This window comes from Emydura macquarii, unplaced genomic scaffold (assembly GCF_026122565.2).
Source record: "Emydura macquarii macquarii isolate MOO-44397 ecotype Brisbane River unplaced genomic scaffold, CSIRO-AGI_Emac_v2 contig_691, whole genome shotgun sequence".
Taxonomy (NCBI): Eukaryota; Metazoa; Chordata; order Testudines; family Chelidae; genus Emydura; species Emydura macquarii.
In genome coordinates, this window is record NW_027130828.1 from 10,306,075 (window position 1) to 10,322,631 (window position 16,557).

The 16,557-nt window shown below is 42.8% G+C and overlaps 1 protein-coding gene across 9 annotated transcripts in view; it reads right to left on the reverse strand.

Annotated features, from left to right (window-relative positions):
* The window catches only part of FUBP3 (far upstream element binding protein 3), a 61,483-nt gene extending 45,574 nt beyond the window's left edge, over positions 1-15,909 (reverse strand). For 2 of the 9 annotated variants that reach the window (XM_067541954.1, XM_067541956.1), the window contains exons 1-2: positions 15,444-15,908; positions 4,388-4,493 (exon numbers count right to left, since the gene is read on the reverse strand). In XM_067541954.1, the coding sequence (XP_067398055.1) occupies positions 4,388-4,493; positions 15,444-15,530 (193 nt within the window). In that variant the 5' untranslated portion in view covers positions 15,531-15,908. Of the gene's footprint in view, positions 1-4,387; positions 4,494-15,443 lie in introns of all 9 variants that reach the window. The other 7 variants (XM_067541952.1, XM_067541953.1, XM_067541958.1 and 4 more) reach the window with 7 other exon arrangements.
* Positions 15,910-16,557: the final 648 nt, after the last annotated feature.

Consider the following 16,557-nt stretch of genomic DNA (forward strand, 5'->3'; position numbering starts at 1 on the left):
GATTTGCATAATATTTTGTTATTTAACAATGCATGCAACAAGTTAAAATCAAAGGTAGTTTTAATAAAAGGCATGGCAAAAAAGTGCCAGAGGGAAATTTCTTACTTGCCAAATACAGACAAGGTGATTGTGCAACATGCAGGTATTTCCAGTCCAGAGACTGATAAAGTGTGTGCCCCATGGTAGGAAGGGATTCCTTCTTCTCTTTTCCCCTCCCCAATGCAACTGGTCTGTTAATTTCTTCATTCTAAGGGCATAAATACATGCCACAATCTTATTTTGGAGGATCAGTGAAGCAAGTAAACATGCAGAATTTATTATTACTATATGATTGATATTTACTTACGGGTAAGAAGATTAAACTCAGATTTGTTTTCACATAAGCCTTTTTATACAATCATCCCCTCACTTAAAAGTACTAAGCATGACAATTCATTGCCATTTCCACTTAAAAGAAGCTAAATGAAAGGAAGATGGGGCCATTGTAGAGACGTTACATGAATTTTGCGCATCAGCCTTCACTGCAAAGGACGTGAGGGAGATTCCCACACTTGAGCCATTCTTTGTAGGTGACAAATCTGAGGAACTGTCCCAGATTGAGGTGTCAATAGAGGTGGTTTTGGAACAAATTAAACAGTAATAAGTCAGGACCAGATGGTATCCACCCAAGAGTTCTGAAGGTATTCAGATATGAAACTACAGACCTACTAACTGTGGTATGTAACCTATTGCTTAATTCAGCCTCTATATTGGATGACTAGATAGCCAATGTAACACCTGTTTTATAAAAATAGCTCCAGAAGCAATCCTAGCAAATATAGGGCTGGTAAGTCTAACTTTAGGGCCAGGCAAATTGGTTGAAACTATAGTAAAGAACAAAATTATCAGGCATGTACATAAACACAATATGTTGGTGGAAGAGCCAACACAACTTTTGTAAAGGGAAATCATACCTGACCAATCTATTAGAATTTTTGAGGTTGTCAACAAGCATATGGACAAGGGTGATCCAGTTTACATAGTGCACTTGAACTTTCAGAATGGCTTTGACAAGGTCCCACACCAAACACTCTTAAGCAAAGTAAGCAGTCATGGGATAAAAGGGAAAGTCCTCTCATGGATCAGTAACTGGATAAAAGATAGGAAACAAAGGGTAGGAATAAATGGTCAGTTTTCACAATGGACAGAGATAAATAATGGGTCCCCCAAGAATCTGTACTGAGACCAGTACTGTTCAACATATTCATAAGTGAGCTGGAAAAGAGCGAACAGTAAGTGAGGTGGCAAAATTTGCACCATTCAAAATTACTCAAGAGTTAAGTCCAAGCTGACAGCAAAAAGTTACAAAGGGATTTCACAAAAGTGGTGACTGGACAACAAAATGGCAAATGAAATTCAATGTTGATAAGTGCAAAGTAATGCACATTGGAAAAATAATCCCAACCATACATACAAAATGATGGGTTCTAAATTAGCTGTTACGACTCCAGAAAGAGCTCTTGGATAGTTATCTGAAAACACCTTAATGTGGAATGGCAGTCAAAAAAGCTAACAATGTTAAAATCCATTAGGAAAGGGAGCGAGAAGACAGAAAAACATCCCAAAGGCAAAAAATATCACAATGCCACTATATATATCCATGGTATGCCCACATCTTGAATTCTTTGTGCAGTTCTGGTCACGCCATCTCAAAGATTTTAGAACTGGAAAAGATATAGAGAAGGGCAACAAAAATGATTAGGGGTATGGAATGGCTTCCATACGAGGAGAGATTAAAAAGACTGGGACTACTCAGTTTAGAAAAGAGATGACTAAGGGGAGATATAATATAGGTCTAAAATTATGAATGTTGTGGAGAAAGTGAACAGGGAAGTGTTATTTACCCCTTCACATAACCTAAGAGCCAGGGTCACCCAATGAAATGAATAGGTAGCAGTTTTAAAATGAACATAAGATAGTACTTCTTCACACAATGCACAGTCAGCCAGGTGGAACTCATTGCCAGGGGATGTTTTGAAGGCCAAAAGAACAACGGAGTTCAAAAAAAGAATTAGATAAGTTCATTGAGGATAGGTCCATCAATGGCTATTAGCCAAGATAGTCAGGGATGCAGTCTCATACCCCAGGGGTCCCTAAACCTCTGACTGCCAGAAGCTGCAACTGGATGACAGGGATGGATCACTGCATAATTGCCCTGTTCTATTTATTCCATCTCAAGCATCTGCCACCGGCCACTGTCAGAAAACAGGATATTGGGCTAGATGGACCATAGGCCTGACCCAGTATTGCTGTTCTTACGTTCACGGCAGTCAATAAAATACTTTTCAACTCTCGCTGGAAGAAGCGTTAGGCTCATATGTACCTATCATTGAGCACTGTAGTGAGCATACTTCTGGAATAGAGGAAAACTCCAGAAACACCCTCATTAAAGATATATGCCCATAATCAGACATTTGTTTTTTGCTGAATGCAATCTTCAGGGGAAATGAAGCATGGAACCACTGCAAAGGAAAGAGGGACTATTATACCTCTAACTGGGTCAAAATGCATGAGGTAAACATTTATGGTCTAGTCAAAAGCAAAAAGCTTTGGCAAACAAAGAGTAAAGCAACTAGTAATACTTTGAAGAGGCCCATTTTGATTACAAAAGGGCATCTGGTTTGGACAGTTCACTGGTTAAGTTGGTAACACAATAAGCTGCCATACAGGAGACGAGTATATGGAGAATTAGAATGGGCTTCTCACTCCCACAGCAGAGCATTGGAAGCACTGAGAAAGTGATGCTTTAGCCCAAGATGGAAGGTGGCTGGTCTCACAGGAACACACTCCTTCCTTCAACAATCACATGCTGTGTGTGCACACATGCGCGTGCAGACACACACAAAAGGAAATATGCCACTGAACTGAATAGGAAGAAAGTGGCAGCTCTTCAGTTGCACACATACGGCTAATATTAGAGGAAGGACTGGGTTAAGCGAAACCTTCTGACAGCTGAGATGTCAGCAGGCCAGGAACTTCAAATGAAGGAAACGTCCCCTCCCATGCCCCAGAACGGTTCCTCAGAAGGAACACAGCCCACCCATCTTATCAGCACCTTGTCACCTCCATTCCCCAGGCAACTAAGGATTAAGAGAGATGAGGGGGGATTTTTCCTTCCACAGGTGAAATCCTAAACAGAGATTTTGCCTGACTATCTCCCTCCCCAGTGCTACTCTAAATGTTGCCCCACATCAGAGCATTACCTCAATCACAAAAAAATTCAGTGTCCCAAAATTAATCTACATTTAAAGAGCGCGCTAAGGATTCTTACCCACAAAATCTCAAAGTCTGAACAGTACATGTGCTGAAAAGAATCACCAGTCAAGGGTATCTTTGTCAGGCAAAAAAAAAAAAAAAACTGCACTATAAGTAGCAGTATTCTAATTTACTGAGGAAAAGGAGACAACAGCCCCTTTGATACCACAGCTGCAACAAGGAAGTGAGAGCTCTTTGATTCTGTAAAGCAGCAGGTAATAAACACACTGTTCCAAGAGCAGTGGACAACTGATGATGCAGATTCGTGAGGACATACATCCATTTTGAATTCTGTTGCACCAGAAACACAACAAAAATTAACAAAGAAAGACAAAAACCAGCCAGGAAAACATTTTTAGTGATTCACAAGGATATTTTAAATAACTGAATATTAATAAAATATAGTGATCAGACAGGTGGTCTATCTAGTCTAGCATTCTGACTCAAACCATGGCCATTACCAGATGCATCAGAGGAAGATTTACCAAATACCGTAATGGATAAATATGGAATAACCTGCCCACCAGGACTTAAAGAGGAAACTGATGGGGGTGTTTCTTCCTAAGTCTCCCTTTAAAACTTGTCTGTGCTGAGATGCATACATAACCAGCTGCTGCTGTGCTGTGACTGCTGCTTGTTACACTTGTCATAATCATCTCACAGCTACCACGTGCTGTCTGTCTATCACCTACCTGCCGTTTACTGTTTTATACGTTTTATGTGAGCAATTTCAGGCAGGAACTTCTTTTTTGTTACGTGTACATAGTGCCTAACACAATGGCACCTTTTTACAATACAAATGTTAAATTATATTAGTTAGCTAAATCTCTCTAAAAACTAGTAAATTGATAATATTCATTATAGAATGTATCATTTTGTCAATACAGTTGAAAATATGAGTGTTGTACTATCTGAGCAAGACTAAACAGAACAGGAATTCTTGTGTATCATCACTACACACAAAATTATGCACCAACTACTCTCTGCTATTCTTACTACAAATGCAATACTGAACCTCTATTTCCATGTTCACAGATGAACATTTCTGAAAGCTACATCACAAATACCTATTGACAAAAAATATCCATCTTACCTCCATCATCCAGGGGCCTTTTTTGAACTCCATAACCATACACTGAGGGGTCCACCAGTGGCGTGGAATTATTCAAGTGTGGAATATCTCCAATTTTAGCAGCAATCTGTTGAAGCACATTTAAAAAAAATTTAGCATACCTGAAATGTCAGCCACAGCAACTGAATTATTTGGTTCTTACTGTCCACTAGATCACTTTCTCCTGTTATTATTTTGTCTTTTTAAGATACTAAAATAGGGGCCTACATGGCGCAAAGATGAAAAAACTGCAATTTACTTCAGAAGTAAACTGTTTTTGTTTACTTCTGATATTTCTATTTAAATAAAGTTCTCATTTGTCCGGCTTTGTTTCCTGTACCATGTCATAAACATGCATTTAACTTCCTTACTCTGAAATATCATGTTATGAATAGACGAAGGATGGTCCAATAGTTAGGGTACTATCCTGGGACTCAGCAGCCGAATTCCCTTCTCTGCAACAGACTTCCTGTGTGATGCTGGGTGAGTCACTTAGGGCCTTGTCTACACTAGAAAGTTTTGTCAACGCAAGATACAGCAACGATCAAAAAGCGTTGTAATTACAACACTTGTGCCTATCCACACTGCATTCATTGTGCTGCCAAAGCACATCCAGTTAGTGCTCTAGCATCAACAGTCAGAGCAGCTATCCTACTGTGCAACTTGCCAGCTTGTGCCGCTAGGAGTTGTGGGAAGGTGGAGAGGATCGCAGTGCATCACGAGTGTGGGCTCAATATCCTGTGATTTCAGGCTGGTCATTCCATGGGTTTCTGACTGCATTTCGCAGCATTTTTCAATGGGCCCACTTTCCTGAGTGCCTGCCATCTCTCTGTGAAAGGATGAATCCTGCACTGCTCTCCACTGTTGTCAGTGTTCTGAACACAGCACGGCTGGTCATGCAGTATATCATGAGCTCCCAACTGGAACAGGAATCCGAGGCAGCGGACCTGCTGTGTGTCGTGCAAACAAGCAATGCCATATTACTGTTTGCATTCACGGAGCATCTGCACATGTTGAACTTACACTTTTGGGCACAGGAAACAAGCACTGAGTGGTAGGGTTGCATCATTATACAGGTCTGGGATGACTAGCAGTGGCTGCAGAACTTTCAAATGCGCAAAGTCACCTTCAAGGAACTCTGGGCAGTGCTTGCCCCTGACCTGAGGCGCAAGGACAACAGAATGAGAGCTGCCATCTCGGTGGAGATGCGCGTGGCGATTGCTGTGTGGAAACTGGCAATTCCAGACCGTTACCGCTCGGTCACTAATCAGTTTGGAGTTGGCAAGTCCACCATTGGAGCTGTGTTATCGCACATGTGCAGAGCCATTAATCGCATTCTGCTACAAAGGACTGAGTCATGAAAATATGCATGAAATAGTGGATGGCTTTGCAGTGATGGGATTCCTTAACTGTGGCAGGGAGATAGATGGCATGCATATCTTAATTTTGGATCATCTTGTGATGGAGTACATCACTAGAAAGAGGTACTTCTCTATCGTACTGCAGGCACTTTTGGATAACCATGGTCATTTTACTGACATCAACACAGGGTGGTCAGGGAAGATGCATGACACACGCATCTTCAGAAACACCGGGCTGTTCAGAAAGCTGCAAGCAGCGACTTTCTTTCCAGACCAAAAGATTCCAATGGGGGATGTTAAAATCCCCGTAGTGATCCTGGGAGACCCAACCTACCCCTTAAGTGCCATCGCTCATGAAGCCTTAGTCAGGCAACCTGGACAGGAGCAAGGAGAGCTTCAGTAATAAGTTGAACAGGTGCCAAGTGACCACTGAACGTGCGCTTTGGCATATTAAAAGCCTGCTGATGTCTTTATGCCAGGAAATATTATGAGGAAAATATTCTCGTGGTTATAGCCGCCTGCTGTGTGCTCCATAATATTTGTGAAGCTAAGGGTGAAAAGTTTCCCTGTGGGTGGAACACAGAGGCAGATTGCCTTGCAGCTGAATATGAACAACCAGATGTCAGGGCTATTAGGAGGGCACAATGGTGGGGCCTTCAAATCATGGAGGTCTTGCGGAACTATTTTGATAGTGAGTACCAATAAGGTGTCTTTGTAAACAGCACAATGGCATGCTATAATTTCTATCCGGCTTGCACTATGTATCAATGTGAGGTGCAACCACCATGTGCAAGAGACAAAAAGATTGCTTATTCTTCACAGAGTAGGTCTTTATTAAACAACAATTATTCACAACACACACAAAAAGCAGGGCCAGAAGGGAGAAAGCAGTGATGGGTAGTGTGAGCTATGACAGCTGGGTGTAAGTCCAGCTATCATTTCGGAAGCTGTTTGAAGGGGTGGAGTGAACGGGACATCAAGACAGGCTGGGAGTTTGGTAGGAATGTGTGGGTGGAGTTTGGGGAGGGCATGAAAAGCAGTTCTGTATTGGCTGCAAGTGGGGGGGGGGAAGCACACATGAATTCAGTCTGCAGCATGATGAGTGACTTTAGTAGCTCCATTTGCGTCTCCAGGGCTTTTATCATACACTCGTGACCTGCTGTCAGTCGTTCCTGGTTTTCCCTCCTCTCTTGCCTATCAATTTTCTGATTTTCAGACACAGTGTGTCTTCATGCCCTTTCTTTTTTTCCACACCTCAGAGGACTGGTGGAGTTCTTGGAACATCTCCTCTTTGCTTCTCCGTGGTTGTTTTTTATCAGCCGCAGGTGCTCAGCAGGTGTGGAGAGGTTTCCCCTCAAGGACACATCTGTAGAAGCACAAACAGTGAACAGAAGCATTATTGTGAGTGCAACAACAGCATTGATACATTACTGTAAAATACACCTCTCTCACTGTCCCTTGGCAAGCGCACAGCTCAATGATCAACCAGAGCATGGTGAATTGTGCCTGGGAAGAGGGCACTCAAGCTGGGGAAAAGGTTTTTGGTGGTTATTGGAGTATATTGATGCAGGCAGATAGGGACAAAATTTCAAATTGTGCCATTTTCCATAGGTGGGGACTATAGAAGCTAATCTCACTCCTGAGAGTAAGCAGGGATGCTAGGATGCATCTCTTCCACGTGAGCAGCTTCTAACCGGGTCCTTATACTGCTTGCCTGTATGTCGCTATGGTCCCTGCATAAGTGACTGCCAATTGGCACGAGGAAGTTTCCTACAACAGGGGAAGAAATAAAGCAGCTCTGCCGAGGAATCTCTGATAGAGGAATGGTGAGTACCTCGAGGAAAGTTTCCTTGAGACCTCTGGAGGATTCTTGTGAAATCTTGGTGTGCATTAACACACTTTTCCACAGCACTGCCTAGATCAACAGGGAAGTGGGAAGCACATGCAAACACAGCTACTCTTGTGCATTTCTACTCCTTCAACCAGCTGTGTAATGCAACAAAGCAAAGGGCAGCTATACCTCAGGTAACTGAGCAGCATCAGCTCAAAAAAAAAAAAAAAAAAAAAATCACTTACCCGAGCTCCTCTCTCCTGCATGCCACAGCTGGAGGGCTGAAACTGGCTCGAACCTTCTGAAGTCGAGAAGAGATCCTGGCTCCCCATGTCAGCAAACGATCTGGTCCTCTGCTCCCCACAGTCCTTCATCTCAACCTCCTTGTCCACAACTTCTTTATTGGTGTTGAGTTTGGTGTTCACTGCCTCTGGGCATGCAGAGGATGGCTTCCAGCTCCTTATAGACACAGCAGGTCTTTGGCTCTGCACCCAAGCGAAGGTTTGGCTCCCTAGCCTTTTGGTACCCCCGCCGCAGCTCTTTGATTTTCGCACGGCCCTGCAACATGTCCCATTGATAGCCCTTCTCTGCCATTAAACAAGAAATTTGACTATACATATCGAGTTCCTTTGGTTGGACTGGAGCTGGGACTGCACAGCCTCCTCTCCCCAAATGCTGATCAGATCCAGAAGCTCTGGTGTACTCCAAGTGGGAGTGCATTTGGTATGTAGAGCCGCCATTGTCAGCTAGGAAGATGCAATCTGAGCTCTCCACACCGACCAAGCAGGAAGTGGATTTTCAAAAATTCCCAGGATTTTAAAGGGGGAGAGGCAGATGACTGCAGGACAGCCGAGTTCAAACTGATTGGCCATCATGATTGCTCTGGCATTGTGGGACACTTCCTGAAGACCATTTACCACAACATAACCAAGCAGTGTCTACACTGACATTTTGTCGCTAAAAGATTGGCGCAAAAAGCTCACTCCTGTGAGTACACCTTTTGTCGAGGTGGTTTTATTTTGTCACAAAATCAGGGGAGTTGGGTCAGGGTGGGGGGGGATTGTAGTGTGTACACCACCACTCTTTTGGCGCAAAAAGCTGACTTTGGTTGACAAAAAAGTCTCTAGTGCAGACCAGGCCTAAGTCTCTCCGTGCCTCATTTCTTCATCTGTAAAATGAGGATAGTAGCACTTCCTAACTCACAGGGCTGTTGCAAGGATAACTATATTAAAGACTGAGACGTGCAGATACCACAGCAATGGAGGGAGGAGGGGGGTGTCAGAAAAGTAACTAAAATAAAAGTAGGGACATTTGAATAGAAGAGACTACCCGCGTCTTTTTAAAAGGCATTTTTGTTAATAAGAGCAGCATAAAGTACATGAAGTGATGCCTCATGCCAAACCCGCTGAGTGTTCAGAAACGTGTATTCTATATAGTTCCCGTCATTCTTTTCCAAGGAAAAATATTTCAACAAGCTCTGTATTAGGAGTTTGATGGAGGATTTAGTTCAGAGGGAGAATAAGTAGCAGAAACAATCAATCATTTCCACACGATCAGGTCCGATATCAGATTATTACTAATTGGGATTTCAGTATAAGCAACAGGAACAAATTAAAAATCTTTTTACACAGATGTTCTTCCTAATTAAGGCAAAATATAACCAGAGGTGTTTCTAAAAGGTAGGTTTCCTTGCAACAACTGACATATGTACAAGGGTTCAGGTTGCTGATACTACCAATTGCTGTAGAGGAAAAGCCAGCTGTCAAATTCAGGACCTGCAGTAAGTAAAGTAGAAAGCTCTTCGTAAAAATGTCTACATGGATTTCTGTAGTGCTCTAGGATGCTGCTTTTCAATTCACGCTTTAAAAAAAGAGTAAAACATTGTTTGTACTACTTATAGTATATGAAAATGGCCTCAGGTTGTCTTCAGTCTCTCCCCTCCGCCCCATTTTATTTAAAACATTAATAGTATCAGGAACACCAGTTCCTAAAGAAAAATTCTTGATTTCCCTTTTTCCGATAAGATTTTTGTGATCTGGAGGGGGTGCACTTACATGCACAACTGGAAATTAACACAGGCAGCTGAAACCCAAGCTGCATCTTTCCTAGAACCCACTGAAGAGAAAGGGATAGTCAGTCAGTCTTAGGCGATCTAGTTTCTTTTTAATATATGGAATAATGCAGCTCCACAGAATGCTGTAATTACACAGAGACTGACACCAAACAACTCAGGTGTGGTTTGTGTGTCACCCAAAGCTACTGGCTTTATGTAAATACAATTTTTGGGGTCATATTAATATGTACTGTCCACCTCTCCACATGCATACCCATGCAGGATCTAACGGTCATATTCCATACCATGACAGGTTTCTGGCCCTCCTCCCATCTGCTCTCCCTTGCTTGGAGGCTTTATTAAAGTTATCTACATTCTAAACACCACTTCAATACTGAAAAACAGAGTTTAACATCAGTTTTTGGCATCTACTAATAGCTCCGATTTAGGCATTTATAATCCACAGATCTGCAATAAAATGGTTTTGCTAGGCCTAACATATTGTAACATTATTGATCATTTGTTTTAACAGGTTCATTGAGAACAATCTCCCACTTTAACACAGTTATTTTGTTCAATTTTTTTCCACTGAATTTATTCTTCTTTAAATACATCATTTGATCCAAATCCTGCCCTTGGCTACACCTGTGCAGTTTCCCAACTACCCTGCTAAGAGTCAAAAACAAACAACTTAAACAATTCAGCCCACAGAAACTAGACTAAAATTCTAAGTCAGCATTTTCATAATGCACAATTATTTCAAGCTGGTGAAGGTTTATGAAAATTTTAGAGATATATTTTTAAAGACCACTGTTGCATTATACAGGGTCAACTGACCAATTCCTTACCACAGGAGAAAAATCAAAAACTACATTTTAAAGTTAGCAGATAGTTAGAATGGATGCAGCAGTTACATTATGTTTTAATTTCTCTTGCTTAAGTTACAAAGGGAGCCTCATTTATTACTACAGGTTCTGCAAGAAGATAAATGAGGCATGCTGAAGCTAGGAAATTAACAAAAGCAAGCAGCCCTAGTCCTTATCTGACTGCATGACCTTGAGTAATGTACTGCTAGCTACTGCTCCTAGACGTCATTCTCCATTCCCCCTATATAAAAAAGGCCTTTATTCCATTTAATTCTGAAGAACTACCAAAGCAAAAATTATTTCTGTGATTGTCCCGTTTTGGCTAGGCCATTCAATCTCATGTGGAATAAAATCCTGAGCTGCACATTTGCAGAGGTACAGTTATGGAAATCAGTGACAGTTGTATGTTCTTTACTATTTACAATGAAAATAAAAATAAAACTATTTTTTAAAACTGAAGTATTCCTAGTAGTTAGCAAGGCATATGTCCTGGTACCTTTTAGACTTGTCCATTTATACATGATGCATCCCACTTTTACAACGTTAAGGACTTAAAATCCATTCATGTACAAAAGATGGAAAGTTTTCCATGGCAAGTGTGGTGGGACCTAAACGATCAACTTCTGCAGAATTTAGTCTAAGAAGTTTCTAGCTTACACTTACAAAAGGATAACCTTTCAGATGTTAACACAAGAAGTCAGTGAAGCATTATCGCCCTGAGTTGTCAAACAGCTCCAGTGCCTCTACTGCTGCTCATGTTTGTCAAGCAGAATACTGAAGGTAATAAGATTTGCCTCAGTTTCTCAGATGCTGTCCAGAATCCTGAGAAGTGGAGAAAGTCTAGAATCATGTCCATTTTGTGTTGCATTAACTGGGAAAACTAGCTGCAGCAGCAAAGATGCAGCTGTTAATTTATTCAAGGAGAACCTAAAGGGGGGGGGGGAGAAAGGCTAGGGAGGGGATGTAGGGTAGCTGATGCATTCCATCCCCAGAAATCTAGAAAAGAGTTGAAGAGGCAAAGAAGCATCTTCCTTCCAAAGGAGTGGCTGGACTGTTTCTTCCCCCCTCCTTTTTATTTTATTTATTTTAAAAGGGAAACCTACAAGATAAATCCTAATATGAAAGATAAGGTTTACACACAAAGCCCATGATGGGACCATAGTAAAAATCCCAGCACCTTCCCAGCAGTTAAAGTTGGCAGGACATGGGCTTACCAGGCCATTACCCAAGCACATCACCGATGGGGCCGCCAACTTTGTTGTTTGTATCTTCCTCTAGATAGCAGCTGTAAGCCTCTGGCTAGTAAGTACCTGACTAATTACTCAAATTTAGATTTTTATGATGAAAGCTTATTATGTAAATCACTTCACAGCAAGAATGCTGTGTGCATATAGAGAGGGGAGCACCATACAAATAGAAATGATTTATTACAAGGTGAGACAGTCAAGGAGGAGAGGGGAATGAATCACCAGGTAGGTTTGTTAATACAAGTTATATTACTTAAAGAATAATAAAAATGTCCTAACCCACAAAAGCAATACAATTCCAAATTACAATACCAGCAGCCTCAATATGCAGGCAAGGTACTGCATATATGTTATGTCAGCTAATCCACTTATCTGAGACTCCCTATCGAGGACGGGGAGAACATGTGTCTCAAAGCCTCTGCATACATTTGAGAGATTTATTTTGGTTTTGTGGGTATGTATCAGAAATTTGACACAATATAAAAAAGATGGTTCGCCTAAGACAATGAAATAAAGCAAGACATGACATTTCTCTGAAGGGTCTTACAGACTTCTGTGGTTGCCAGGTCACTTCACAATGTCTAAGCATGCAGTTACCAGGGCCAATCACCCTGCACAATTACTGACCTGAATAGTTTAGTTGCTCACAACACTGATGGTACAACCCAGATTTACAATATTGTTACAAACACTAATAATAATAATACTATAGTAATATTATTTACTCACTTTATAAGAGAAGTGAAAGTGGACCTCAAGTACATTTAGATTAACAGTCCTAGATGTAGCTTTAGCTCAAAAATTAATTAAAAAACCATGAGAAGGGTGTTTACACCTGTAATCCACGGGCCGAAGTGGAGCTTCAGCAGTTCTAGGGTTTGCATTTTTTTTTTTTTTTTAAATTAAAGTGAACACAGAATTCCTAAAAAGGGTACTATATCGCTGAAATCCTGCCAGAAATGACACTACCAACAGAACAGGTATGGCACAGACAAGTGCGGTGCAAACTTTCCTAATCTCAACCAAAACCTTGGCCATCATCTCTAGGGACAAGACAGCAGAATTTGTCTCTAAAACCCATTCAATTCTTGGCCTATACCAAAAATGCCAAAGGTGTGAATTAGGATGGTTGGATTTGTGGGGCACACAGCTGACCATTACGAAGCAAACCAGACCACCTCATTTCATATTGGTCACTGAGAAGTCAGTGACAATGATTTAGTCACATCATATCTAGGCATGAGTAAAACTATTTACACTCAATTACCAAACTCCCTTCACAGCCATTAAGATAGATTTTAAGATCAAGCTCACTATTTTTGCCCAGAATCAACAACTCTCCCCAAGGACACTGCATAAAGCAGTCAAGCCAGGCAGTATACAATCGTCCTACAGAATAGCAGATCAATGAGTCAACTACCAAACCTTGTGGGAGCCCACATCTATCAGAGAAATTTATTTTCAGTGAGAAAGGTCTTAAAGCTTACTGTTTAGGACACTTCATTTGAAGCAGATGGCTTTGAAGACTTTAAAAGCTTACACTAGAGTAACTTAGCCCAGAATGTACTAAGGAATACCAATTTACTCATTCCACTATAAAACGTAAAGGAAAGCCAATTTACAATTAATGAGGGCCCAGATTACGGTCAAGTTTAATGCTTCATTTCCTCTGGGTACAAGCCTCTGGAACAATCTTACCATAACCCACAAATCTGACAGGACAGTCATGTAGGACAGATAAGTGATCAACTTTCACTAATATACATAGGTCAATACAGTCACAGAAATTCCCCCTTCCCGCTTAACTTGTTATTGATCCAGTGAATAGTACATTTCAGAACAAGTTCAGTAAGTTTCCAATGCAATACTCAGTTTCCCTTCAACAAGCCACAACTGATCAGCAAATAATGGAAACTTCTTCTATCTGAGCAAGTTGTCCAAGATAAAGTCCATCCATTACTTCAGAACAGGCAGAAAACATTCTCAAGTACTCAAAATGAATTACTGCAGCTGAAGGCCTTCAGTAAGAGGTCCAGCTTATGACGCGTGTCTATACCACCTCCAAACACAAACACTTTTAGCATCTAGAGGTTAATAATCTCATGCTAACAGGAAGACTCAGACATCAGCAAACAGTCAAGGCCACACAGCTGTAGTAGCCACTGAAAAAATCTGATCTGCAGCCTTGTCTTGGTCACTGCAGATGAAAGAACTGCCTATTGTATATTGCAATGCTTGCTTTGGATCAACAGCTGAAAAGCAGTAAGTGGCAGATAATTTTTGTCTTTCTGAAAAAAGTGGATGATATGCTCATCTAGAACAGTTTGCACAATTCTCTGAAGACTAGATAAAAATCAATATTTGCTACCATATTGGTTTATGACAGAGTTGTACACAGTCACGAGCCATTTAATTTCATCAGAACGATTGCTCAAAAGGTTTTATGATCCAACTTATTTCTCCAGGAACTTCTCAGTTAAAAGGAAAAAATTATCTGGGCAACAGGAGATCTTTTCCCCCACCACCCCAGAAATACTGGAAAGTGACAGTAAGACCATACAGAATCTTCAAGACTTGCTTCTAGTAGTTAGCCATGTTATGTCCTGTTGGGATGTAAGTAATAACCACAATGAATAAGTTGCATTTAACACCTGCGATAAATACGGAATGAGAAAGATGATGAATACACAGCAATGAATTCTGCACAACTAGCAAAACCTGCAAGGAGGTGGCCTCTTGTCTCTGAAATCACTTTTCATAAACTTGCAAGTCACTAAGGAGCACCATGATTTCTCAGACACACTAGATTTTACACAGAAGGTTGTTTGGATTTCTGTAATCCTCTCCACCCAATGAGTATTTCTGTTTTAAAATCACAAGTTGCACTTTACCGCCTCTTCTAGGATGGACACTAACCCCCAACAATAAATGCAATATTTCTGCTATGTTATTATAATTGATTTGTCCAGGTCAGTCTTATTTTTCAAAAAACTGGTGAATACTTATTTCTATTAACTTTGCCAAAGAACATGTAAAATGCAATTTTTCATGCAAGTAGCCTCACAGGCTGTAAGTTAATATTTCTTTACAAAACAGCCACTTCTACTGTCCCATAAGCCCAACCACTGAACCACCAAGTAATACCATCTCCAAAAGGCCCACATGCTCCAGCTGTCTGACCTCCTGCAACCTTGCACCCATATAAACCCCTTGGGGGTCCCCCGGGGAGTATCTCCCCCCCGCACTTCCTAAACATTAAGGAGGGGAGCAGTTTTCAGAAGCACTTGGGGCTCCTGGGTGACGAAAGGTGCTGCAGGGCCACAAGGTCGGGGCGCTATTTTTCAAAGAGAAACTTGGGCAGGTGGTGAACGAGGCCTGAGAGCGTCACGGGACTGGCCTCCCCAGCTCCCCCCCAACCCCTGCCCCAGCTCCCCTCACCCACCTACGGCGCCCGCCCATGCCATCCCCCCTGCCCCCTCCCCACCCGGCCTTCTGCCCCTCGCAGGCCCCTCGCGGCCCCGCTCCAGCCGCCCGAAGGAAGCGCAGGCCCCTGCTCCCCACACGCAGGGCTGCTCCGCCCTCTGCCCCGCCAGCCACCTGGCCGGGCCGCCCCGCTCCCTCTCCCGCCCCGAGGCCTAGCAGCGACTCCGAGGCCTCTTCCTGCGCCCCGGCTCGGTTACCTGGCGGACCCGGTGCAAAGCGTCGGCGAAGCCCTCGGGCTTAATCCCCCCTGGAGCCGCGCTCTGCCCCTGCGCCAGCTCCGCCATTACACGCGCCAGCCGCCGCCCCCACCGCTACCGCCGCCGCCGCTCCGTCCTGCCTGCCTGCCTCTCGCTCTCCGCCTGGGCACCCGTACCCGGAAACGGAAAGGCCCCCGATTTCCGCCGGAAACGGAGGGGGAGGGGACATCAAGCCCAGCGGCTAGGGGGCTGTCGCAAGGACGTCAGCACCCCGCCAGAACGAGGCGGCTTCCGGCGCGTGCATCTACGTTGCTGATCGGGGCAGTGCTTCTCGTGTGCTGCTGGGTGGCTCCACATGGCTCGCTGGGCGGTGGAGGGGAGGTGCGGACGGAGGCCAGCACCAACCCTCTCCCATGGAAGGCCATGGGCCTCATTGCCCTTACTTACAGCATTGCTCATTAGCATCTTAATTAATTGTGATGATTAATTAATATCACCCACAATTATACCACACCACCAGGGATGGTCGCCCCTGAAGTTTCCCAACCCCCCACCTCCGCAGAGCAAGGCTCCAAAGTCATTTCTGCTTCCCCGGTCGTCATAATCTGAGGCAATGATGTAATAGGATTACCACTGCTGTTCCACTAAAAACAAAACGCAGCCCACCTAGGTTTGTGCTTTCCTCTGTGCGTGGACAGCACCTGGCACATTTTGGGCACCATCACCATCTAGATAACAAATAATAAAAGAATATTGTAAATTGCATAGTGAAGTTCTCAAAAAACAGGTAAAGACAAAAAGTGAAGTTTGCCTGTAAAACCTTAACTTTGCCCACATGTGTATGTGCATGATGATGCAATCTTTAATTGTATGATCATATACTACTTTTCCCATATGACACCTGCCTCCTTCCATGCACTGTTTAGACTGTGCTCAGTGAATGAGGCAGTTTTTTATTCTCACTGTTCAGTGAGTGGACCTGTGTCTTACACAACACCCTCTCCAATCTTCTCACTGCATGAGCCTGGGTTATTCATAATATGCTGCCTGTTCTGTCCACATAGGCCCAAATGTGCACTTTGTTACTCTGGTGCAAATTCAGAGTAAGTTCATT